The 27,996-nt window shown below is 37.2% G+C and overlaps 1 protein-coding gene across 8 annotated transcripts in view; it reads right to left on the bottom strand.

Moving 5' to 3' along the window:
* Positions 1 to 27,996, bottom strand: part of NPAS3 (neuronal PAS domain protein 3) — an 833,226-nt gene that overhangs the window by 398,233 nt on the left and 406,997 nt on the right. For 5 of the 8 annotated variants that reach the window (XM_045568985.1, XM_045568957.1, XM_045568939.1 and 2 more), the window contains one exon: positions 19,550 to 19,632. In XM_045568985.1, coding sequence (XP_045424941.1) covers positions 19,550 to 19,632 — 83 coding nt within the window. The remainder of the gene's footprint in view (positions 1 to 19,549; positions 19,633 to 27,996) is intronic. The other 3 variants (XM_045568967.1, XM_045568947.1, XM_045568931.1) reach the window with 1 other exon arrangement.

A 27,996-nucleotide genomic window follows, 5' to 3' on the forward strand; every position in this document is an offset into this window, starting at 1 on the left:
AGCACTGACATTTGGTCTCAACCTGCCATTCTCTCTAGACTCTTCTCCTGCCTCTTCTGCCCATGATGCTGAAATCACTATGTGAATGTCTGAGTCCCCTATAATGCTGTATGTTACTGGAAGGTGGAAAATATCTTACTTATAACTAACGCCAGAGCCCAGCTCTATGTTGGCACAGAAAAAGCACTCAAAAATACTTTCTGAAGCAAAATGAATAGATGCCAATTGCAACCTTTCTATAGACCACTTCCTATACCTTTGCAAAGCCCTGAGCACCTGATCATCCTTCTCCACTCAATAAAACCACACACACCCATAAAGTTCCTGCTTAAGTGCCTACGGCACTTTCTCCAATTCTGTAAGGGGAATTCAAGCCTTCTCCTTCAAGGCTTCCTTTACTCTCCCCTGAGTCTCCCAGGACTTCAGTTTTGCTCCTAGTAGGTTTATCACAATTATTTCTGTATCTGCCTCCTTAGCCTAACTGGAGAAATCCACAAGAATAAGGACTGTGACTATTTCTTGGTATTTGCAGCATCTAATTGCAGGGTCCAGGACTCAGTAAGTAATTACATAAATGCATAGTTGATGGATTAGTATTCAATTTAGGGTGTAATAAGCCATTATCTGAGAGGCCCTTGTGCTATGGGGTCCCCCACCACTCCAGCCTTTCACTCTGGGGCCTGGGGGTCTACCCTGGCACGGTCCCTCTTCCATGGCTCTTCCTCTCTTCTCCTGTCCTCTCTGTAGGACTTAGGGACAGGTGCAGGCAGCCTCCCAGACTGCTAAACTTCTGCATCTGAATGTCTAAGCTGAATGAGGACAGAGACCTGCTTTGATGGCCTCCTGCAGTGCATGTGATATCTTGGGAAATCTCCCCACCAAGTAACAGTTAGTTAGGCCAGAAAAATGCGTAATTGAATACTGTGGCTGAACAGCAGCACAGAAATTCTCCCTGGCTAAGTTCCAGACTTCTGACTTTTGCCAGCATAGAGGGTGGAGTTGGAGGAAAGGACATACTCTTCTTCACCAAGGCCAAGTGCCATCCCAACATTTAACTTCAAGTACCCAAGCTGCCTTTGTGGAAGAGCCTGGCCAGTCATTTTGCTCAGGACAGGATATTCCTGGCCACACAACACCGAGGTAGCTTAAAACTATCATTACTCACCTGATGTTGAATAGTCCAAATACTGGGCACAAAAGGTATATAAATACTTGTGAAATTTTGGGTTATATCAAGGTTAAAATTAAAAAGCCAAGGCCCCTATCCTAGCTTGGGAGGTATGTGATTTGAGGTCCCTTCATTTTGATGTTAATACCTCAACACTAAGGTCACAGGCCAGACCAAATCAACCCTGACTGCATACGTTAGATCAAGAGGAATGCACAGGCTTGGCCACACCCCAAACCATCAGAATACATTTAAGAATGACATAGAAATGTCACTAATGCTAAGAGTGCATTCTTACTATGCTGGAATATCTAGTTGCAAAAGAGAAATTGGAACACATAGTGATGAACAGCCTGTGAGGATACCCACTTGATTCTCATTAATGTCAATCACTATTATGTGTTATCTTGCAAAATCTGTGAACTTCGATAACAATGTTTAAAGCTTAGCAAATGTTTTTACAGCTTAACTAGAAAGTTATTATAACGATAAAATAGAATATAGCAACTTAATGAAAGTCTCCAAAACTGTTTGTAAATGGATTCCCAATACAGAGAAAAATAAAAAAGAACAAACATCACAAATCATTCTTTCCTCTTATACCTAAACTCTTATCCATCAGGAATTGATGATTTCAATAAAGATAGCACATTACATAAACAAATGGCTGAAATTGAAAGTAGATATATAAATTCGGTCCCAATACATACATTTGTCCATCGGTTATTGCTGTTCAAGATATTAACTTGAGATAATAACAAGAGATAAATCTACTCTTTCCTCTGTTTAAAAAGGATTCTGGGGAATGAGATGAAAAGGTGAATTGTGTATGCTGAATCATTCAACTTGCTACTGGGGCCATTATGATGAGATAAGAAATGTACTTACTGAAAGGCAAATACTTACGGTTTACAGAAGTGAGCCTCTGTCCCTTTTTTCTTGTGAAAGGGGAGAAAACAGTTTAGTGTCACTATTAGATTTTTTAGCCAAATTTCTGTGATAGAATAAGTACATTAAGAGTGCATTCAACATGCACTGATTTAAATCATTGTCCAAAATCATTTGGTCCTAACTTTCCCTAAGCACTACTACTTTGCCCCATCCCCCCAAAAAAAAAATCACAACCACAGATGTGCTCATACACATAACACACACACTTATGTGTGTGTATACATCTTCATCACCACGACCTCCCTCCTACAATGGATATTCAGAAATGAGTCATTGTGGGTGCTCAAAACCTACCTCTCAAGATACGCAGATTGGTCTTCTGAAAATTAGCTTTCATAAGGCCAACATCACTGATTTTGACAGCTGTCTTAGCAGAAAGACCCAGACATATAGCTGTGCCTCTGTCTATTCATGCCATGGTAGCTGTGTCAATTTGGACGCTGACTGGTGACATAACCTGAGCAGATGCAGGACCCATATGTGCAACTCTAGATAAGATTTCCAAAGCACTGGCATCTGGATGTCAGCTTTTCTTTCCTGGCCCCACAGCTGAATGTTCTGCTAGACCTGATTGTTTCTCTGCTGGGGAGCAGCCTGCTGCTGGCCTGTTGTGCTCATTGGCACTGCCTAGATTTCAGCATATTTGAAAACAGTAAGCTCGATAATTACCTTACACCAGGAGCTTACCTGCTTTGTCAGTTTGGGGTACCAAAGTCTACCAGGGGAAACAAAAAGTATTGGTGCTATTTCTTCAATTCTCAATTTTTAAAGCCTTTTTGAGAAATCCACTGAATAGAAACATAGGGTATAGGGTCTAAAACCATTACGTGCAACCTTGTATTTATAGACACCAAGTTTCCAACAGCGACAATTAGCATGAAAAGAAAATGCATCATGCCAGATAATTGTGTCCCTGTTTCTCTGATTCTTGCAGTTTCCCCACAGTGCTGGGACAGCCGTGTGTCACAGGCATCTACCCCAAACAAAGGCCAGGGAGAGTACTCATCTACACATCACCTCTCTTCACTTGTGCCTTTGCAAATGAGCCACTGAATGAACTTTTCCTTCGAATGGGGAGCGACAAAATGAGAAAAAGAGATACTTGGCAAGTGTGAATCACTGTAGGTTGAAAATGCTAAAGCCTTGCTCAAGGGAGAAAGGACAGCTTGATGATAAATCGACAATGATGTGTCCTCCTGCTCATCTGTGCCAGCTTTCCCAGTGCAAAGCCTTCTTCCTCCCCAGACCAAACCTACTCCTTACCAAGGGATGCACAGTCTCTCCATCCCGATCCCCAATGTGTGGCCCATGCTTCAGTGGGAAAGAACTGGGGGAAATGAACTTCATTTGACCGATAAGAACTTCATCAACTAGACTCCTGGGTGATAGATGTCACTGTGATACATAAACTGATACTTCTGAGAAGAACATAATACAAATGTAAGACTTAAATGATGATAGTATTATAGCATTGTTCCCCTCCCCAAAAATCTGACACAAACATTAATACAGTGTGCTTAATTTAAATTAAAATGATTTAATTCCAAAATAAATTAAAATTCAAAATATGTCTATTTTATAGAAACTGAATTAAAATACAGAATTAAAATACACAATCTCACAGTTTTATTTCTCTTACATCCTGAGGTTGGTGCCCTCATCTAAAAGTGAAATGAATCACCTTTATCAGCTATTAAATATTGCTTAAAATGAAGCTGATTGCCACCAAGCAATTTCAGCAAGAAATCATTTATAATTGGAGTTTTAAACTTTGCAATTTATAAAATATGACAAATTTCAATCATTGCTATTTTACACACAAAAATGGAAAATAACAAAGGCAAACACAGTCATTTACTCCTTCAGGAATATCATGTGGATTTCAAAGTTTATTTATTTTTTATTTTTTAATTTTTTACACTCTAGAGAACAGCTGGCATGTATTTTATTTTCGATATTATCTTCTGGCACTATGATTCATGTAAATAAGGCAGCAGATTGTAACACGTTAGGAAAAAGGATTGAGTTTTTCCAGTTCTGAAATACCCAAAGGTGGCAATCACTCCTGGGATTTTTAGGAAGACATTCGGTAAAATGTAAGAAGGCTGACCAGCCTTCTGGAAGTTGGAAAGCCTTTATTCCTTTGCTTAATATTCTTCCTAAGTGCATTCATGCAAAGCCTTTAGAAGGAATTGTCCTCTCTTTCAAGGGGGTTTGACTTGGGCACAGTTAATCATCACTGTGATAAAGCAATTAAAGGTACTCATAATTAGGACCAAACCAAATGTAAGTAATCAGAAAATTAAGGGGAAAATGACATTATAATGGGACTGTGTTTTCTTTAATGACCTCTTGGCTGAGAAGGACATTCTCACATTGGTGCATGGAGACTTAGGTGCATAATACATTAACCCTGGTAAGAGCTCAGCATGTAAATGTCTTCTTCAAGTGATAAGAATGTACCTTGAAATCATTTAGTATCACTGACTTCTTAATAATGCTGCCCACAACAAAAGGGACAATTAATGATCAATCTGTTAGAAGTTATAAACATTGTCTAAACAAATTCAAGTCAACTCTACAGACGTATTGAGCACCTACTAAGAGCACAACACCGTGGAAGACACAGACGAACAAGACATGATAGCCATCTTCCAAGTTGCTTGTAATCTAATAAGAGACTAAAACACGTGTGAACCCATTTTGGAATTTTTTCCCCCAAAAAACACATACGGGTATATTCATGTATATCTAAATGGTGGAATTTTTAAATATACAAATGACAAAAAAATATGAAAATGGTATTCTGTTTCCTAAATTTTACATAATTGTTAATGCAATCATTGCAATTTTAGGTCCTGTCTCCATACCTGCACCTTTCATTTCAGGTTAGGGTACAAAAATTCATTATAAATTTTGTGAGAGAAGGAAAATTACTGAAATATTCCCCAAAGCTGCATTTGGGGAGCCTTATTTATAGCAAGCTATCTATGAATGCTCATTTAATGTCAATATTCAGGGTTTCTATTTTTCCTGCCCCACCTAAACTGTATTTAAGAGAAGGCCAATTATCTACACTTTCTAAGATGAATAATATCATAAACACGAAAAATAATGGGCAGCAATCTCAGTGGCAAAACCTGTCCCTCCAACCATACTTTCCAATTACAATAATCCAGAATAATCTCTAAAAGTCATGGAAATGTAATCTAATAATTTAGATATTGATTGAAATAAATAATATAATCTTTCTTTGGATTAACATTATGAGTTTTAAAGATCTCAAGGTTAATGCAAGTGTCAGTAGGAAAATAAAACCTGGACTTTTTTTTTTTAACTAAATGAATTTTAAGCAGTTATTTTTCAACAGGAGAAAATGCAGCATGTAGAAATGAGTTTCCTCTCCCACCTATATTTTCATGTTAGGCATGATACTCTTTAGGAGGAAAATTACTTTGTGCTTTTTTTTTTTAAAGCTTCCTAAGTTTCTTTGAAAATCAGGCTAAACCCCTCAAACATAGTTGCATGAGATTCTATTACATGCAGTTTTGTTGATGTGGCCCCAAATGATTTTCCCTCTTTTAGTCTCTGCAGGCTGCCCCAAGTCTCCATGTCTGTTAATGACCTATTGCTTCTGTCTGATTCAGTACAGCCCACTGGCTATGGAAATGGCAAGTCTCAGCAGGAGACAACAAAATGGTCAGCAAACAGGGCTGAGCCATGTCATTTTCCTCAAATACTTTCCCAGAAATGAAATGACAAGCTTTAAAATGTTGTCTTCTGCTAAGGGCAAATATTTCTTTATTAAACAAAAGTGCATGTGGTCTAGTTTCCATTCAAACCACAGCTTAAAGTGTGTCACTTGAAAAACTTATACTGTAAAATAATTTAATACATAATATTTCCCTTATATTAATAATTCCTTTCTCTGTCACTCTCTCACTTCTACCTCAAGGTTCCAGTCTCAGCTATGCCAGTTACTAACAGCTATGGGACCTTAAGCAAATCACTTTACCACTTTTTCCCCCACCAGAAACAATCTAACTATATTGTAATCTCCAGATAAAGCCAAGTTAAATGACAGCAATTAGTTACCAATCAGTCACATAAATTCCCCAAACCGATTAGTAACTTTCCAGGATTGAGAATAGCCTGATCTACAGCAATCCAATTCCTAGTAAAAAATAATATAGCTTAGCTGTGAATCCAGTGAAACTAATCATTCAGCAGAGATAATAGGTACTAACTCAAAGGACCAGGCCTGGGTACTTTATATTTAGAAGGACCCAACAATGTCTTCCAGAAGATTAAATGCTGTCTAAATTCTGAATTGGGCTTTTACATTCAGTCCACCCAAATGTGATCTCAAGAGAGGATACAGTTGATCTTACTATGCATTATTAAATAGTTACTGAGTTTTATCTCCTATGTGACTACAATTCTAAAAGTATAATTTAAAATGTCATTGAACTATCCTTATGGATTAAAGATGCAATTAAAATAGTCATTGATATTATCATTTGCCTTTGTATTTATGTAGAACTCACAGACTTCCCACTTACAAAAAAAAAAAGAAAGAAAGAAAGGAAAAAGAAAGAATTTTCTGTTTCTTTAGGTCAATTCTACCCTTGGCCTAATCTCTATACCAGATGAAATTTACTAAAACATTGTATCAACCTAAAATGAAGTATAACAGTGTATTATTTTAGAGGACATTTTTCTGGTGGCCTAAAGGGTCTCTGCATTTTTTTTTTTTTATATCTTTAGAAATGAGGGAAAGAGTTGCTCTGACCTGACAATTTCCTGCAGCAGTTATCTAGCCTCATGGGTATTTGAGTAGGCTCCTCTCTGTGGGTAAATCCAATCATTAGTTACACATTTTATTCATCCAGAACAACAAATTTTAGAATAATTTCACTAATTCCCCCAAATGTTTATTTTTCCCAACAGAGGTAAAGCAAAATGGCATGACATTTTCTTTTCTTAGGCAGTATTCTATTACACTGTCACAAAATAACACCGTCCCATAGATTCCTTACCTTGCAATCATAAATCATCAGATCCTGAATTGGCAAGTGTCTGAGAAGTGATATTCACAAGGAACTAGCAGACAGTAATAAAAACAGCTGGAGACTGACTGACCAGGGACATCTGACCCAGCTCCTCAGCTGGCCCATAGTCTCACGCCTGCTGTCCAGAGACAATGACAGTGGAACATAGTAAGCAAGCCCTGCAGCGCCCTTCCCCCAGGAGGAGCCAATAGGTCTTGGTTTTCTGTGGTCTGTAATAGTTATAGGGGCAGGCTCAGAAAACCATTTGCAAACATGTATCAGCCATGAGGTACATTGGAAGGCTCATCTTGAAATCAGCTATTCATTCCACAACTGTTTTCAAGAGACAAGGATCACAATTTTATTTTGGCTGATTTATAGAAAGTCAAATGTTTGGTTTTTAATTCCTTTCTTCTTTTTACTTGTCTGTATTTCTTGATTTTCAACACATTTTTCCCATTTTGTGTAGTTTAACAAAAAGAGGTATTTGACACCTCCCGCCCCCCCCAACACAGGGACAACTACTTAAGAAAGATTCTTCTATAGTAGTCTTTCTGTCTTTAAAAAGCTAGAGAAGTAGATTATAGATTGACACTATAATTGTTTGATTATGTGTTCAGTTTGGCTCTTATTATATTTAGAGATTTTAATATCTTAAAATAACTTTGATGTGATTCTTCTAAGCCATTTTCCCTCAAGTATGTTTTGCAGAATACCGCCAGTCCACAGAATGTTCACAGGTGTCTGCAATCAGCTTAGTTTGAGAAACAATGCACATTATCACCCACCCACCCACCTACCATCTTTCCTCAAAGCCAAATGAACCCAAAAGACTTACAAAGTTCTGGAGACTGAGATAGGAAGGCAGCCCTGGCCACACTGACTGAGTTTTGGGTCCCTGATAAATGATAGTCAGCTGGCGTCACCCTGACTCCACATCATTCCTAGCTGATTCTGGTAACAACAATATGATGTCTGCTACCACCAAGGACTATTCTAAAGCCATGAAGAGCACCATAATCTGGCACAGATTTGCAAATATCTATTACATATCACCACAGAGGTATAGGAAATAAAGTTATTCAAATTCTTATTTGATGCAACACCTTATGATTTTCTGTCAAGTTTGAAAACTGATACAGGTTGAGTGTCCCTTATGCAAAATGCTTGGGACTAGAAGTGTTTCAGATTTAGGAATATTTGCATATACCAAATGAGATGCCTTAGGAATGGGACCCAAGTCTAAACACAAAATTCATTTATGTTTCATATATACCTTATACACATAGCCTGAAGATAATTTTACAAAATATTTTTAATAATTTTGTGCATGAAAGAAAGTTTTGACTGAATTTTGACGGTGACCTATCCCATGAGATTAAGTGTGCAATTTTCTATTTATGGTCATGTTGGCAATCAAAAAGTTTTGGATCTTGGAGAATTTTGATATAAGATTTTCAGATTAAGGTTGCTCAATCGGTAGAATAATTATATTTCTGTTCTACTTTAATCTCCAAATAATTTGGCCACCCTTAGTGCCTAAGTAAGAATTAAAGATATGTTCCCATACCTTGCACACAGTCTTTACATTAGCATGCCCCAAACAAAACCTTCCTGATCACTATGAAATTGCTGCTTTTGTTTCCTCCCCCAATCTTTACCATATGTGGCCATGCTAAGAGACTAAGACCCTCAAACTATTCCCACAGGGACCCATGTGAACACCAAACTTAAAAGGTGTGTGTGTGTGTGTGTGTGTGTGTGTGTGTGTGTGTGTGTGTGTGTGTGTGTGTGTGTGTTGCTGGAGAAAGGGATGAACTGTGTATGTCTGCGGCCACAGGAAGTGACTGGCCTGAGGCTTGGTAATCTGATTCCCTCTTTTTGCTCCTAGGATTCAGCCTGTCACAGCCAATTTTTCTTGAGCGCTCAGTGTGAGCCTGTGTGTAGTAGATTATCTAATACTATGTGTAGTATCTCATCTAATTCTTGCAGCATTTTATGAGGTAAGAATTGCTACCATCTCCACTTAGAGTTAAGGAAACTGAGGCTTAGAGAGTTTAAATAAATTGCCCAGATCCACATAAATAAAAGCAGGGATTCAAATCCAGATATAAGTGATTCAATAGCCACTAATCTATGTTTCATTGAACTATGTTGGTCTATTTTCTTACTGATCTCTTCCACTCACAGTGAGAATGTTGAGAGGCAAAACTATGACTCATTTTTGTCTCCCAGCATTTTCCTCAGTCTCTGATGCAAATTAGGCACTCAGTAAATATTTACTAAACTGAAGCTTAGTACTTTCAGATTTGTTGTCTCATTTTTCTAGATCCTAGTCACCTGAGGTAATTAACTTTGCAACTAGAAAGTCCTCATTTGTAATTAGCACTAGTTTAAGTGGCCAAATACCACAGCTTTCTTTCAAAGTAATAGTTACCTCAAACCCCTTCTCCTCACCCAGACCTCTCACACTATTTCTCAGTGATGATGACATATATTTATCTGCCAATCCAAGTTAGCAAGGTGCATAAAAACCCAGAGGGCTATGCATCTGCCATATTGATATGCCATTATGAAAATCCTTCTGCGAAGTTCTCCCTTCTGATCTTGACATGGAAAGGTGCCCTTGCTGGCTTGGCAGAGGATGGATTTTGTGCAACATACATGAGGAGAATCACATGTGCATTAAAACGTTTCATCAACATAATTTTAATTTATAGCAATGGTTGATGACTAGTACTTCTAGCTCTTCTGGATTTCTGACTGTTTACTTCCATTTCTCTAAGTTAAGGTTATACAGTATGATAAGAAGAGTAAGGGCATATCACACTTAGGTCTAAAAGAAACATTGATTCTGGAGTACATTTACAAACTACTTTTTCCAGTTGCTTCTAAATTGCTAATGAGAGTATTTTCACAACCTCTTTGGTTTTTAAGAGAAGGATTTTCATTCTCAAGGTAAAAATACATTGTTATTACCAAATTTTAAATTTTTTACTCTGAACTAACATATACTATAAAATATAAATACAATTAATGTAAACAATTTATGTTGTGTTCAATGAAAATTATTTATCCTGCTTTTAACCTGAGAGGATTTTATTGATAATATTCCTATATTCCTTCATTGATAATGCCCCTAACAAGCATTAACATTTTTCTTCAAAACCTGCATGTTATTCTGGAGTACCCAATGCTCAGACAGAAATACTAGCAGATGTTTCTGAGATGCGTTCTATATGCCAGGTTCTGTACTAAGCACTTTGAACTGCACTATCTCATTCAATCCCACAGCATGCCTGCCAGGAATCTTCCACTATAGTTCTCTCCACTCTAAAGATGAAGAAACTGAGGCCACAGAGGGAAGAGACCATTCTAGATCTATACAGTTAATAAATGAGCAAGTAGGGACGTAAACTCAAATTGGCTGGATGCCAAAATCTATGCACTTAATGAATTTGTCATACTCTCTCTCATGTCTAGGAGATATGGATTAAAACTGAGCTTGGAACACAGAGGTGAGACAAGGCTCTGGTTCTGAGGTTAACTGTGACTTTGCCTGGTAGGATTTATTTGTTCATTCTTTTATTCACCATGTATTTCCTGAGGACCTATTACTGGAAGGACTCAAATTTTATACCTTGAATATGCTAATATTAGTACTTGTTCCGGCCCACCTCTGAAAAGAAGCTTATGTTGAATTTATTGAGATTTGAGCTTTTCAGATAAAAGTTTCATGAGTTAGTTTTTCAGATTGTGGCATATGAAGAGCTCTAATGTCCTCTTCTGTTTTTATATACAAGTTAAAGCAGCAATGACTGTTTAAATGACATGTTTTAAACTTTCACAACTATACAGTATTTTCTCAAAATCATAAATATGATCCTATATAGCCTAAGAAGTTAATTTTGAATAATAAATTATACTTTTTCCTCCAAAGTGAAATTCTAGGGTGATAAAATATAGGGTAAATAATGGTTTTTCATCAAATTCTGCACACTCCGATTTTTCAATTTTGAGAATGGAGATTTTGATAAAACATACATTCTTGACATAATGTGAAGACCAGTGAGATAATTCTTGGCAAACCACACTGAGATTCTTCAATGAAAACAATTTTGTAAGTACAAAACATTAACCCAGATAGAAAATAAATGCGAGAGTCAGAGGAATGGCTACTTCATTAAAGCTCTGCAACTTAGACAAAATGCACAGTGCAGGTAGATCCAATTGACTATTTCAATATTAGTTTGCCAAATTAGATAATGGATACATCACATCTCTTTTATAAACCCTATTGCAAAAGTTATGATTCATTTGTATAAATATTTCAGTTTAAACTCAGATCAGTTATGAACAGAAATCAGGAATTAACTTTCAACATTAAAAACATTTTCCTAAATGCCAATACTTTTTATCTTATTTGAGGTAATAGGACAGGTGAACAATGGACTTAAGAAATTTCTGCTTTCCTTTTCCATTCTTTCTTTTCAAATAAAAATACTACAATCCTTACTTTTGATTGTTTTATAGTTCAATTGATAAGGTGTATTCCTTTTTTTTTTGTTCAAGAAAATTTAAAAGCAACTAATTTAAATATGCAAAATTATCTTGAGTTGTTCATACGTGAACTTAAAAGCCGTGCAACACAGGAAAATTAAGTAATTATGCCTCCAAGTTATTTACTGCAATTAAGCTCATTTATCATATGCAAATTAGTGCAAACTGGTCTCATTAGTTACTAAATTACTCAATATGAGCTGAACAATGTAGCACTCCAGTTTGTAATGAAAAATCCCTGTAGAGGCAAGCAGTATCAATTAAGCTAATTTGCATATGCAAATATATTCACTAACTTTCTCTTTTTCTATATTTAGTTTTACATTTTCTTACCATTCTGGATCATAGGGAGACTATAGGGTCACTCATCTTTTTCTCCTTCCTCTATCTCAGCTAAAGGAATTAATTCAGAATGCTTCTATTATTTGAAATCATTTTATTTTAGCATTGATGTCTAGCAGGAGACTGCTTTAACAACAAAAGCCATCAGGAATAAGAACATGCAACTTCCTAGAGATAATCATTTCATTTATACTTATAAGTTCCAATAAAATAAATGAGGGTGAAATTCTAACTCATTAATAAGATAGAAAGTAGACTTGAAGTTATCACTCTCTTTCACAGAGGTCTTTCGAAAGCATTACACCATCAAATGTAAAAGGAACATTGACTTGGCTAGGCAGCATCTTAATAAATAACAATTTTTATCTTTGTATTAGTCAGCTTTTGAGCTGTTTTAGGTATATTCACTTTCCTTTGCGCAAATGTTTGAATTGTACTAGTCAACCCTTTATTTTCTTTTGCTAAATGAGATTAAAGGAAATGTCCAAGATAGCAGATCTGGCCACAACCCCACACCCACAACCCAGTACTGTCACAGTAGCTCCTTTTGCCTACACCTCCAGTGTATTTTCTCTGTCAGAATATTTTGTGTAGTTTTCTACAATTGGCTGGGTCTCAGAAACTGGAGCGGAACTGTGGCTAGAAATACTTGAATAATAACAAAGACATAAATAAGAGACTACTTATTTTTTGTTTTCCTTATTATATCAACCACACATTTTTTAAAATTTCTGGTAGAGGACCTGTATGTTCTCTACTAACTCTGCAGGACCAAAATTATATATGGGGCCAACTAATCATGATTCCAGCATATGCTCTTAACCCATCTTGAAAATGTGATTAACAACAGAAATGTAGAAATTTAAATGTAAATCTTGACCTGATTTTCTTCTAAATCTGATCCATAACAACCTCTGTAAAATACAGGCTCTTCTTTTATTTGAAGCATGACTCTACCCCATGTTCCATGGGTGAAGGTGTTGAGAGGGGAAAAAACCCACATAAATGATATCTGACAGTTCAATGGTCTATGAAGTCACCCATTTTATTCACACAAGTCTTTGATTATTTTGCCTAATAAATAAAATATAACTACATTTGAGCTCCCTTCTCCACCATTTTTAGAAAATATGTATTTTAATGAAACTGTTCTGCTAAGGTCATCACCACAGACCCTATCTGTGCCTTAGACAAGAGAGTTTTCTACTAATAAATGATCTTTGCAAAAAACAATCATTTCTCTAATATGGTGGAGAACACAGGCAATCATGCAACCACACTACCTGGCCTTTTCTCCACTCCCAGTCAGAGAACTTTAGCTGCTTTAATCTTGGAATATTCCTGGAGGTTCTTTCTTGGTATCCCTACAAAGAGTCTGCCCATGGGATTCTCTTTCAGTTTGGTGCCTGTATGTTCTAAGAGCAATGCAAAAATTCCTTTATGGACAGAAATGATGCAAGGTCAATGTCATAGATATAGGAGGGCTCATGTAATATGGCCAAGCATAACACTGACACATGGATACCACACTTCCACCATTACTTCTGTGTTTTAGGGCATTTCTTACAGAATATTCTTTTTGTTCTCTCAAGACTTAATTTAAATAATAAGTGCATTTCTGTGTCATTTATGTACAATCATGTGGGTACTTATGATTATATTCATATGACTCACAAAATGTTATTTCTTTTATAATCCAAAATGAGTTATGGATAAGCACTGTTCTTTAATCATTTTTAAGTATATTATACAATATCAGTAATAAAATGTCTATCTCTATATAGTTCAATGTAATGTGCTGACAACGAATACAAACATAAACCTTAAAAATTTCCATGTATTAGGTTTGATTTGTTTGTTTTAACACCTGTGAGGTGAGTAAAGTAGTATTACTATGGAGTATGCAAAACACAATATTGCAACTTTATATAACAATTATATAAGCATTATTTACAGAATGAAAAAAAAAACTTAAATCCTTCTGCTAAGGGCATACAAATAATTACAGCACTCCATTCATAAATCTGGAACCTAAGGGGAAAATCATTCCAGTAGTTAATTTTATGACTTACAAAGATAGTATCTGTAACCATTTCGTGTTTTGTTCACTTTGATAAGGTAAAATATGAATATTCTATCTGGTCCCTAAAATGAAAAAGTAAAAATAAATACCACTCATACTTTCTCGTATTAAGGAAATCCTGAAGTGGGAACACAATGCCCTAAGAGAACTTTTAAAGCAGGAACCAAATTTGTGCTTAATCCCATGTACTATATTCAGGAAAGATCCCTCATAATGAACTCCGAAAGTGTTTGGATTTTTACTTATCCTGCCACAAAATGTACAGTTCCCAGTATTAACCCCTTGCCTTCCCATTCCTCATCTAATTTATAAAAGTCAAAGAAAAATATAATGAACTACAATCCCTTGACTGAAGCCCAGTAGGTACATTTCACAGCCCTGTAGTTGCAAGGCTTACATCCCTCGAACTCTCAACTCTGCTGCAGAAGATGTCTCTGTCCTAAAATTCATACCTGAAACAGATACAGGTTCACTGGGACTATCATGCTCGTCACAGTCAGTAGTGAGGCTGCCGTGTGACTGACGGCCTCAGAGTTTCACAGTACTCAGTCTGGGCCTTGGCCCTGTCTACATACACTGGTATTTAATCATTAGATCCAATATTGGTATTGGAATTTGGCTTTGCAAAATTGATTTTACATTGATAGAATCTCCAATTAAGTTTAATTCTTTCCCCTTTCAGTGGAAAAGTACTCAAATTTTCAGTGATCTCACCAAATTTTCTTATTTTTCCTAAGAGACTATATGGCTACTTAGATGTACACAGCAAAAACACGTATTACAGTCAGAGAATGGGTATCCCAAAATTTAAGAAGCCCATCCTCACCCCCTACCCCTAAACCCTCTGCATCAAGGAGTGCTTAGCATGTGCTTCAGTGAAACGATCCTGGGAGCACAGGGAGCAGGAGAGCTTGCTGCCTGGCGCAGCGAAGCCACAGAACTGTCCTGAACTCCCTACTGGTATCCAGAACTGACCTCTACTTCACCTTCCAAACTCAATCAGTTCCCCAATTCTGTTCACTCCAACTATAAATGTCTTCATTCTTCCCTCCTATTACCAATGTCTTTTAAAATGCCCTTATCATGTCTTGGGAAGTATTATAATCTAGTGTTAGCATCCTAACACTAGATTCAAATTCAACTCTATTACCTCAACAGACATGACAGATTGAGTTATTCAAGCTTACTAAGTCTTCGTTTATTTAATTTTAAGATGTACCTAATCATAGCACCTATCTCATAGGTACATATTGTGAGTATATGATGATATAAAGAAAAGAACTTAATTAGCACAATACACAAAACTTAGTACATAGTAAAAATTCAATAAATTTAGGCTAAAATCCATCTAAGCTAAGCTTTTATAATTGAAATAAACACACACACACACACACACATCCCAGTTGGTATTTGCTTACAAATGCAAACTTTTAGATATAATCAAAATACCCAATAGCAAGAAAATGGTTAAATAAATTATGGTACATCCTAGTGTGGAATGACATTTAGCCATTAGTAATAATGAAAACCAATCCTTTCTTAATACAGACATGACCACAAGATATTGATTTTAAAAAGGCTGATTGCTAAAGAGCATATAATTGGCCAATAGAGTTATTTTTCCATCTATTTTCCAATATGCACAAAATGCTTGGCCTGAGAATCTCAGAGAAATAAACATACTGAAGCAACATGAAAAACGCAATTCTCCCTTGACACTCCCTTCTCAATTCCCACCTTTCCTTTACCACTAACACCCAGATTCTGTTCCTTTACCTTCTATTATTACTGTTTGGGGTTTTCTTCTGTACCTAACACTTTACTATAACTGTTTCAATTGACAAAACCTATGATATCTCTTTAATACTTGTTCTATTCAAGGATTTATCCTTAGCTATCTTGACATTACTAATACTCCATCCTCTGGCAAAATCAAAATCCTGTGGTTTCTTCTTCATTCCAGTCTACTCCCTTCTCATCTTTCTTCTACTGTCCTCTTAAATGATGGCATGTCCCAGGGTTGCCTCTCCTGAACCTTCTCTTTGTTCCACATCTTTTCTATGGTGTGTAACCCACTGCTTGATTTGAACTTTACATCTAAATACCAGTGATCAGTAATTCCTAGGCCTGCTTTCAGCCCTAGCCTCAATATTGCTCTAGAGGAACCAGACCCCGGTTTCCAACTGCTTATCTCCTATCAAGTTGGCTATTTAAAAGCATATCCCTTTCAACTTCTCTCAGGTAATAGGACCATCAGACGACTAGTTACCAATCTAGAAAACCTCTTTCCCCCAGTGATTGCAAGCTAGTCTAAGACAGCAGCCATGTACAGTGAATTCTATGTTCTTATCAAGTATATGAAACTTTGGATGACTATAAACTGTGAAGTTAGAGACCATACCTATACCTTGTTGACCACATAGGTCTTTATCAAGTGGAGGAAGAGTAAGAAGGAAAGAAGGGAAGGAATAATTCATCCCAGTTTTCATGAATCTCCATGACTCTACTGTGGACCCTCATGAAACAAAAGGTAGAAGCAATCTCATCCTTGCAGAACACTGAGATATTGTTAAATGTGGTAAAGACAGAGGCTCGAGGGTTTCCCTAATATTTAGGCAAAACAACTAATTAGATAGCTTAGTGGAGGCTCTTCTTATTATTACTAATTTACAACCCTTCTTGCCCATAATTCTAGTATTTAGAGTACTATATAGTTCTTCCGTTAGTATTAAAATCAAATGATATAAAAAGTTTTAGTTTCTATGGCAATTACAAGATTGTATAGTACAAAAATGCTTGGATGCCTCATTTTTTTTTATAAGACAAAATCTTACTCTGTCACCCAGGCTGGAGTGCAGTGGTGCCATCATTGCTCACTGTAACCTCAAACTGTTGGGCTCAAGTGACCAACCCACCTGAGCCTCCCAAACAGCTAGGACTACAGGCACACGCTACCATACAAGCTAATTTTTTTTACAAGAGATAGGGTTTCCCTACGTTGCCTAGGCTCTCAAGCTCCAGGCCTCAAGTGATCCTCCTGCCTTGGCTCCTAAAGTGCTGAGAATGCAGGCATGAGCCACCACGCCCTGCTAGATGCTTGACTTTATTGCAAGCATCCCTCCAAGCCACCTATACTTCCCCTGAAAGCCAACAGCTGTGAACATATTCCAAATGTGGTCAGCCCTATTTGGCAGTTTTCTTGTATGAAGGTAATTTTTTTTCTTTTCAATTTGTACCTATTTATCTTTGTTCCATACTCTGAAGCCACACAGAATATATATATATATATATATATATACATATATATATATATATATATATTTTTTTTTTTTGACACGAGGATTCAAGGGCATCAATGTCCCTTTTAAGTCAGGTGTTTTCGAAACTAAACTTCTCCTGGCCCTTTGCCACTCTCCCTGTAACACGATTTCCAGGTCACTCACCAGTGTGGTTATGCTGCTCCACCTGGCATCCAGCTGTCTATGTTTCCTTTAAGTGTGGTGTCTGAGTAGAGTGTGACCAGCCCAAAATGGAGATGAGCTTGCAGACTCACTCTAGATACTCTATTTTCTCAACAAAGTATAATGTTGAATTGGCATTTGGGACAGTCATTCTACATTACATTTTTATACTGAGATTATGTTCAATTCAAACTTGTAAGTTCTGTGTCCGTTTAAATTCTTGCAGCTCCTAAGTCACCTTCCCCATAGGACTTTGGAGTCATGATTTCCAGAAAGAATTCAGAGCATAAGAATCTAGGGGCTACTTTTCAAATCATTTTTTTTCATTAATAAGTCTTAGGCACCAACTGCTTCAAAATATAAATAGGAACAATCCTAAATGAAACCAGAATCTAATAATACATATGTCATGGCCCATACAAAACTTATAACAAAGATTCTGAACAAAGTATGTACAGGAGAAAAGGAAATAAAAACATGATCCCTTCTGTGTCCTTGAAACCAATCCTAGGTTACTGCAAAGGTAATTCAAAATTTTATGAACACATTAGAATAGCAACTACTAAGGTGTGTTTCTAGAAACATCAGTTCTACAATATATTAACAGATATTAATGTACAAATGAAAAATAAGATTAAACAAAAATAAACAAAGTAAGACTCTTCAAGACCTTAAGTTTGTAAATGTGAACTGTGGTATCTCAGACCTGCTGGAACATCAAAATTATCTCAAAAGGTTGTTAAAAACCACAAATTTCTGGTAAAAACCTCAAATTCCCTGTAAACTCTGATTTAGTAGATGCAGAGGTTGAGGCCCAAGAATGCATCCTTTGAACAAGTGTTAAGTGATTCTGAAACTGCCAGAAAAGAAACTGCTTTGGAGAACCACCGGGATTTGACCATGAGCTAATTTTTTAGGGAGAATCTGGTAACAGTTTCCTAAAGGTACATACTTTGGGAATAATATGCTAGATTCAGTACTGCTTTTGACTATCTAGAAAATGAAAGCACCATAGTGGCCATTTTTAGGAACTCTAAAATGAACAGGAATCTGGAGTTTACCTTTATTTTACCCCAAGGTTTAAAAAAATATAACCACCTTTTCCAAATACAGTAAGCTGCCTAAATATGCCAAACGTGTCTGCTTCTCTAATTCCATGTAAAAAATATATCTTCCATAGTTAAAAGAAGGTTTGGCCATGGCAACATTTACCCTGAAAGCAAGAACAATGTAGAACAATTATCCATGGTTGAAGACAAATGTGTTGAACTGATGAGAAAGTCTTAAAGTTTTGAATGAGCAAGATGCTGAGTTTGGGATGAATCTTCTCCAGGGCTAAGTAGCTACAGTTCCATCCTAACAACCTTCACATTTATTTGTCATGAAATTCATTGGAAATATCAATTATTATCTGTTTCTTTTCACTTAAAGATATAGTTTAAAATTTCACCCTGAGAAATTTTCTAATTTGGGGAGGCAAACATTGAGATCGGAAGCACTTACAAATACAAACTCAAGCAAAGAACTGAAACTTGGCAACACATAAAAATGTCACAGTACTTTCACAACAAAACTTAGCTCTTCCAAAAACAATATATAGCTCCAGAGACACACACATATATCCACTTACAAGTACAGCACACACACGTCATTCTGGGAACAGCCAGTTATTACACATTGCGCATCAACTAGATAGTGCAATCCATCTAAATTATTACAGCACAAATAATACTTGCCCTCCCTTTCTCATTAATATTCTCTCAAGGGATGGCTTTCTAAAAAGAAAAAAATAAATTCATCAGAATTTCAGAATTCCAAGATTAAATAGCAACAAATGCATAGTCAAAATTTTTAAAAAATTATTTTAAAAAGACTAAACATATGGATTTTTTTTAATAAAATATAAGCAAGCTTCTTTTTGTTTTAAAGGTACCTGCAAAATGTGACTTCCCAAATGTGCTTCAAATACTTCAATGGCTAGTGCACTGGGGCTTCTCCTTCGTTGTGCACCTATAACTTAAAAGAAAAGGAAAGAAAGAAAAAAAAGAAAGGAAGAAAAATTAAGTTGGAGCTCTGATTTCATACCTTCAGCTTAATTTCTCTTGAATTGCATCTCCACCTAGTTACTACAGTAATGAGATGTGAAACACCACCCAGTATAATTTTGGTTCCGAGTTGTCTGAGCATATAAGCACAGCCTAGGTTGAATTTTCAATTCTGAATGTCAACTGCTTAGACACATTAAAAAAACACATTCAGACTTTCTTAAGAAAGTCTTTTGGATCGTTTTTCCTATATTGGAGTAAAAACATATGAATGTACAGATTCCTTTAAAATAAATTAGTACACTGTTTTTCTTACAAGTAAGATATTGATATTTTCAAGCATCTGCATACAGTATTTTTCTCTCCAGAAAAAAGCCTAAACTTTTCATATCCTCTATGCTAGAAAAACACAAATGACATTTTTTCTATTTTCTAATGCAATAACTTTCTAACAATTTAATAACAACGTATTAGGTAAGAGAGTCTCATTAATGACTGTTTGCACTAGTGCTCAGTGTCCCGAGGTGGCTGGATTTCATATTTACTGCATAGGTGAACCCTTGGCCGGCACGTGCCTCACCAGGTCAGTTATTGTTTCTTATCTCCAGTTCCTGAACATTTTTGTTCTCCTCCTAACTTAGGGTCAATCATTTTTCTTCTTGGCATACCCCACACGCTTTTCCTGTAGGCATCTGCCACCCAAGGAACCCCAATAATCCCTAACAAAAGTGGGCTTGAAGCATGATATTTTGGGAATCCAGAATTGAGGGTCATCTCCTTACAATTTTTTTTTTTTTAACATGCAGTGCCAATTTGCTCTTAAACCTATTTGTCTGGGTATGTAAGTTTTCAAACATCATAAAAATCTGGTCACTTTACAGTTATTTATGAAAGAGAATATTCAGATCTTTTCTATATTTCCAATAAGTAAATTTCTTGTGTTTTTGTGATTTTCTTGAAAATTTAATTACAAATGATTGCCCCCTCAAGCCCAGATATTACTAATTGAAAATAAAATAAAAATCCTCTACTTTCTTACTTCTAAAAACCTTTTCAGCTAGCTGACAAGAAAATTCCAGCAAAATGCTACTGGGATAATTCTGTTTCATTTCAGTTACTAAATTGGTCAGTTGGATCCATAGCTTAGCAGGGATTTTAATATAAATGCACTTATGATTATTGTGGTGTGCAAAAGTAGGGAGTTAGCTTACCCCTACAATTGTGAGTTAGTGTCTGCAATGTCGAAAAGGCACTTTGAAAACAGCATAAGTATCATTATTACTAGCAAGAGAAAAACCAAAGGGGCATTTTTTCAATGGGAAAATTTATAAAATTTAATTGAAGAGTGATTATTATGAAAGAATGTTCCAGCTGGAAGGGATCTTAGAGATCTCTAACCTTCTCATTTGCTTCAGAAGCAAAACATACAACTAAAAATCTTAAAACAGAAACATCAGTCTTCTATGTTGAGATTAATCTTTATTACAAATATAGACATAGGATTTTTAAAATTCTAATATTCAGATATACTTTAGACAGTACTACCACATGTGTGTATGTGTGTGTGTGCATGCTTCTGATTAATTTCCTATTCTAACATGCACATTACTCCCTTCAAAACTCCTTTGGCATTTTTGATAATGCAGCTGTCTTGCTGAATACTGTTTTCAGTTTCTAGAGTGTTAATTGCACATTATGGTAGCTTGGTGTGAATGATCCCACATGAATAAAATCTGCAGTCTTTTTTTTTTGGTAAGATTATGGGGGTGGGTGGGAGAATGGAGAGTTGAAAAACTTCAAGTGTCCACTCTATTTTTGAGGCAGTAATTAGGATTCAGAAAGCTCCTTATTAATAGTTTATAATTAGGGGGCACTTCAGGGCTTCCAACTATAAAGTTCAAAATAAACCACTGCACCTCACGAAAAAATTGACTGGTTTTAGAGAGTATAAAATATTCTACAAAGAACTGGATTACAAGGGGGCCAAGAAAGCAACAGCCTCCAGATAATGAGACCCTAAAACATCACAGGAAATGTAAGGAGAGTGTTTATTTTCTAGAAGGCCCAAGATGGCAGCTCAAATGCCTTCTAGAAGCATTGAGACAATTGTCTTCAGGGGGGTGCACAGGGTTTATTCAAGCCTGGCTATTGGTGGCCTTTCTTTTCCTGCATTTTCCCCACTAGAGCTCAGACTGTTCTCTAAATAAATGTCTTCATACATGAGTGTTACCTGCATCGTTATTCTTTGTTCTTCAAGTCCTCTAGAAATCTCAGTGTGTATCCCCATACATGCTAGCATAATATATAAGTATCTTGTAAGTAGTTTCATGCTATTCTATTCAATGGCATTTTTATGGCACAGGAACTTCTTTTGATTTATATGTTTTGCACTTATGCAGGTGATGTGGGCTGTAATGACAGTTCCTAATTTTACAACCAACATAAATATGTTAAACAGGAGCCCATTATGCCCTTGGTAGGAGCCCAGATTTAACTCTAGCATTATTGCTAACTGAATAGATGTTAAATATATACTTCTTATCTTGCACTTATCCAATCACATTTGGCATTTTGAGAATTGAGACAATGATCTGATAACTCAGAAATAATGCAAACACATTTGTTTCTCCATGTTAATCTCATCGTGTTTATAGAGTATCATTAATACCTAAAGAAAAACTAAAGGGACATTTCCTCCTCGGGGTCCATCATCCTCAGAAAAGTAATAAATTATTTTTGAGGCTCTCTCAGATTTCTGTATTTTGGAAATTGACAATTTCTAAAACCATATGGTAGCTCAGACACAATGTACACTTATTATTGCTGAAGAGGCAATGTTTCATCGGATCTACCGATACATTTATTTGTCTGTTCAATTATAAGAGGCTACTTTCTGCATTTAAAGAACACTAACAAAATTAACAGAAACTCCCACCCATACATATACCGACAGGACATTGCTAAATAAATGGAATGTGCAATCCTTAGTCTGTGAAGATCATGTCACTAGCTAGCTCACTGACAGTGAGATTTGAGAGGTGTGTAAGTTGAACAGTTTATCCACACTGTTATAGGAAAGAAAGATCAAACCATAGTAATTCAACTTAAAATTCAATTCGACATTTGCTGAGTGCCTATGCAATGCTGGGACAATTTCTAGCTACTATAAATAAGGTAACTAATGTTATGAAACCTAATAGTCCAAAAGAAAATTTTATGCAATTTAAAACAAAAACTAAGCCTAGCATATAATTATCAACAAACACAACCCTACTACCTTGTGTTTTACAAAAGTTAATAATAAAACACCTAGCATTTTAAGAGACTTTAAATGGAAGAGATACATAGGGAGAAAGGTTTTTTATTAAAAAAAAATCAACTAAAGAAATTCTAATTGTCTTGTTCAGAAATCCAAAATGATATGATGAATCATTAGGACTGTGCATTTGGCCTTTCATTAAAAAGTAGAAGACTTGGAAGGAAACCACAGTCTGAAACATGTATCTGAAAAATTAGTTTGGCCCCTCAACAATGTCAGCAAAAATGTTCTAATCTGGACTTTTCAGCATAACCTCACACGGTGGTCTTTGAGAATTAATTGAGTGCAGTAAAGGACAATCCTTCTTTTGGGAAATGCAGCACATACTCCCAGTCCTATTCCTCACCAGCTCCTCACCTCAGGGGACGCACCAGCATGAGGAAGGTGGAGGATTAGTGCTCAGTGGGAGTTTGACCTATTCAGCCGAAAGGTCAGCTTGCCACAGAAGAACCCATTAGGAACAGAAACAGGACAGCTCAGTGGACACACATAATGAAAGGGGGAAAAGCCAAGAGCCCTACTTCCCTTGCATCCCACCCTGCCCTTTTCCTTCACGCCCCCAGCCCCTCAACAGCCCTGTTCACCGTGGGAAGGTAGACCACAGGCCACAGAGGGGCTTGCTCTCCGAGGGATCACTCAGAAAAGGTATTCAAAGGTGAAGGTGGGCATGACATCCTGAGGCAGGATTTCCCATGGATTGTTTTATTAGGACAAAGCAGGCACTGGCAGACAGGGAAGACCATTTCAGAGGAACTTTCTCATTTCTCCCTACACGTGGCAACAGTACAGTGCCATAGGTAAATGTAGCCTTAAAGTTCTGCACGCAGTATCTCAAGAATGGAGCCAGGAAGCATCCACCTAGCAAAAAGGCCAGCTTCATGCAGGGTCACCTCTGATGGCTGCCCTCTGAATCCTTTATCCAAGCCGTAAGGATCTGATCCCACACTGAGCTTGTGGGGAAGCAAGGACTAAAGGGCGTGCTAACGGAATCCCTGGACATCACTCCCTGGGCTGGGCGTTAGCATTTGGGCTGAGCGAAGTGAGGCTCTGGGAAAGAATGGAGTACAGAATGCTTAATGAGTCTTTCCATGGCTACTGAAGAAAAGAAAAGGGATTTTCCTTGAAGAATCTCAATGAGGCGTCCTCGCTGTAAAGCCAAGGAAGCCAGAGAGGGTTTTCTCAGGAGCCCCTTAAGTTCATAAGGTACATATTAGTGTGTGTGTGTATGTGTGTGTGTGCTTCCCTATCAAAATAAAAATTTCTATGTTTGCGTATAATATGGGACTAAATCTTCATTCTGAAACTGGCCCTTGCAGCTCTGCCTACTGTGAGGCCCACATTCACAAACTGGATCCTTTCAACAGTAAACTCTTCAGTGTTCGTGCATGCCTTAGACACTGGGGGAGTTTCAGGTCTGGAGAAGAAACACTGAAATAGTTAAGCTGGATACCAGCTTAATCCATATCGCAATGCTGCATTTGAAACTCTGTTGTTGAAAGCACTGTATGTGGACTATTCATGCAGCACATCACGTAAATATCTGAAAACAAATAAAAACAATGCTTTTTCAACGTACTTTCACCAAGATTAGTTTCTGCTATTTAAAATACAGGATAATTGATGACCAGAAAAAAGAAATAGGGACATTAATCACATGCTTGATTAAAAATAAACACAAGGAAAAAAACCTCCTGTATTCAGGAGTAGTACACTTTGAGTTTATTTTTAAAATCATACTTAGTGGATCTTTTGTAAAAAAAAAAAAAGTCTTCATAATTCATATCCCAGAGCCTATTAACACATTATACTATCAATTTAGACCAAAAAAGGTATTTAATCATACAATCGCAACTTCACAAAGTCTTATGCTGATCTAAAGTTCTTTGACGCAATACATATTTAAATGTCTTCCACAATTTAAGTATGGACTGAATGAATTAGGGATGACATGACTGTGAAAGTTTAAATACTTACAAATGAACTGCTGAATTTGGGAAAAAGAAACCAGGCCTGCTCTTTTCAAAAAAGCATGTTTATATTGCTTCCACTATTAAAGAACTAAGGGGAAAACAGACAATATTCAGTCGATGTGCTTAGTCAAGGGAGTGTTTATTAAGCACTTCTCATCTTAATAATTAAATAGTATTCATATGATTTTTGACAATTTTTATTTAAGTTTTCTATATCAAAACAGCATGGTCCTCTAAGTGAAATAGCACCCAAGTATCACTGTATTAAGTCTCTACAATGTTTCCATGTATTTGATCAGCAAATTACAGAGACTTCTTCATAGTACAAAGTTTCCATTTTAAAGATTCACATTGTCCACCCTGTCTTCCTTTTCCATTGAAGGAAATGATAGTTCCTAGGCACATATTTCTCCATCTGTAGCTGTAGAAAGGGGAAAATGGCCTTTCTCCAACAATCTGGCAGTTACTATAGGAACTACTGTGGATTCCTTACGCAGGCTACGTATAGGGTGATTAACATTCTTCATGGGAGAACCCACACTTCCCTTGACAATGAAATTCTTAAGGCAGTGGGTTAAGCTGCCGTTTGGAGTGACAGCACTTGAGGGAATGAGGTCAACCTCTGACAGTCAAAGTCTCTGAGGACAGAACCTCAGGAAAATGCAGGCAGACCCACAGCCTAGGCAGAGGCTTGGGGAGTGGGGTACACAAGAGGTCCCCAAGAGATGCCAGGCATCATGGAGGAGGGGACTGGCCTAATAGACAAGGATACGCCTGTGTTTCTGACACTCCGAAATTAATTGCTAAAGGTGCAAAGAGGAGTTTTTAAAAATGGTAGTTATTACTCAATCATTACAATTTTAATTTCTTAATTATTCCAAAATAGCAATGTACATAAAAAGAGGGCAATGTTTTTAGGACTTCAGTTTTTACCAACTTAAAATACAACCAAGGCTTTTCTAAGTGTATTTATTAGCTTCAACAACTTGAAACTTGAACTCACAGGGATTGCTTTTGGACACAAAGCTTAAAGTTAACTATTTCATTCCCCTCACACAGTGGAGGGAATGAACATTTCCTCATTTCTTTACAAAATAAATAAAAGGTAAAAAAAAAATCAATCATGACAAAAACTGATTACTATCTTTGGATTCCCAGCAGAGGTATAGGATATGTTGGGTTGTAATCCCCCCTCAATCCGAAGAAATTCTGAGACAGACAGTTATATGGTGACTTCAGAATAAAGAATATAGACTAGGAGAATCACTGAGTGATAGTCTTGATTTTTATCTAACATGAACTCAGCAAGAAGATATAAACTAATTTATTCAGGCTTCAGGGCTATAGCAGCAAACGTGTATTGAACCTCACTGTGAGGCAGGCTCTGTGCTGGGTGCTCAGGATACAAGGCTGACTAAGACACAGTCCACCGAGTGAGGCGGTCCCGCGTGTAAGAAGAGTCCAGTGTGCCACAGGGAGTGGGCGTCTCATGTTCTTGCCCAGGCTCCATGCCTGAACATATTGCTGATGCAGGAAGGTAGGTGCTCTGCTTTCTGAGTACAGTCTTCGGGCCCCAGTTTTGAGCTGCTTCTGGTGTCGTTTAAATTCTTCTTCCAATGACCACTTTCCTCTACAAATCACGTGCTCTTTGTGTGTCAGGCAGGAATACCAAATGCCTTTCAAGAATTAAGCACACAATTCACAGAAAGACACCAAGTGCTCTCTGACCAAAGCTCTCAAAGGAAATAACACAGAGAACACATCAAATTTGGGATTTGAATACGGTACTAACTTTGGAACGTTTAATACTTGTCCGTTCATTGGTCCGTTCATTATCTTCCCCACAAATGCACTAATAATTTTTTTGAGTGGTTTAAATTTTTAATGGGGGTTAGAGTTGCCATGCTCCCTCAGGGAGGGAAAAGGTTTAGCACACTTTCATTTTGCAAACTGTCTTAAAAGCCGTTCCAATGAGTGCTGCTTTGCTGCTGTCACCTCTCTGACCCCAGCAGCAAGCAGTTAGTGGCATGAGTCTGCCCAGTAAGGAAGAGGGTGGAGATTACCACTGAATCAGCGCAGTGGCAGCTGCACTTGCTGGTAAAAGGAAGAGGTCCACATCTGGTATCTTGATTTTTTGTTTTTCAGTCTGATCCCAAAGCTTCATGTTATGACATTTGTAACATCTGCTACAAATACTGAGGTAAGTCAAGCACAACCTTATTACTTCCAGTCTAATGCTCCATCCATCCTCCGGGCTTTCCTAGGCCACTGATACGACAGGGAACTAAGAAACATCAGCTCTGCAGGAAGCAGCTTGTGTTTCGGTGCTAGAAAAAATAATGTCTCTTGCTTTCTCCCTCTTCTCTTTCCTGTTCTTCCACTCAGTCATTCTCTCTCTCTCTCTCTCTCTCGCTCTCTCTCTCTCTCGGGCCACATCAATGCTTGGCATCATGCTCAGTAACTTTCTTTCTGCCAAAGGAACAGTCAACATAAATAGTTCCATGAAGCAGTGGGGTGCTGGCCCAAAGGACACAAAGCTCTGATTATAACAAGCACCTGCTATTGAAAAGTCACTCTGCACAATTTCCTAGGCGCAATAATCGCAGGCTGTGGTATTACCTTTATTCATCGAAAATTTAGTGAAGCCTTATAATATGGAAGACATTAAAGTCCACTGACCGAGGTGCTAGAGATGTAAGTCAGGCTCCTGTTTCCATTTCTAGATAGGTTGGCAGAAGAAAGCTAAAAGCAAGCATGTAAAATATTTGTCGAGCCTCTACTCTGTGCTGGGCACTGTGTCAGAGGATATAAAAGTGAAAAGGCACCATCCTGCTCCTCCAGGTGATCAGAGCCTAGTGGGAAGACTGACACATAAGCAAATGAATAAAATGCAATAAATGTACAACTCTCAACTCTCTACTCAGAGTGGGGGCAGGGAGAAGTGGGGTCAGGGAAGGTCTCAGGTACTGCTGGAGCTGGGTATGCAGTGGGATCATATGAACAGTGAACTAAATGGTCAGGACTCTGGGGTCAGACACGAAGGCAT

This window comes from Lemur catta, chromosome 1 (genome assembly GCF_020740605.2).
Source record: "Lemur catta isolate mLemCat1 chromosome 1, mLemCat1.pri, whole genome shotgun sequence".
Lineage (NCBI taxonomy): Eukaryota > Metazoa > Chordata > Mammalia > Primates > Lemuridae > Lemur > Lemur catta.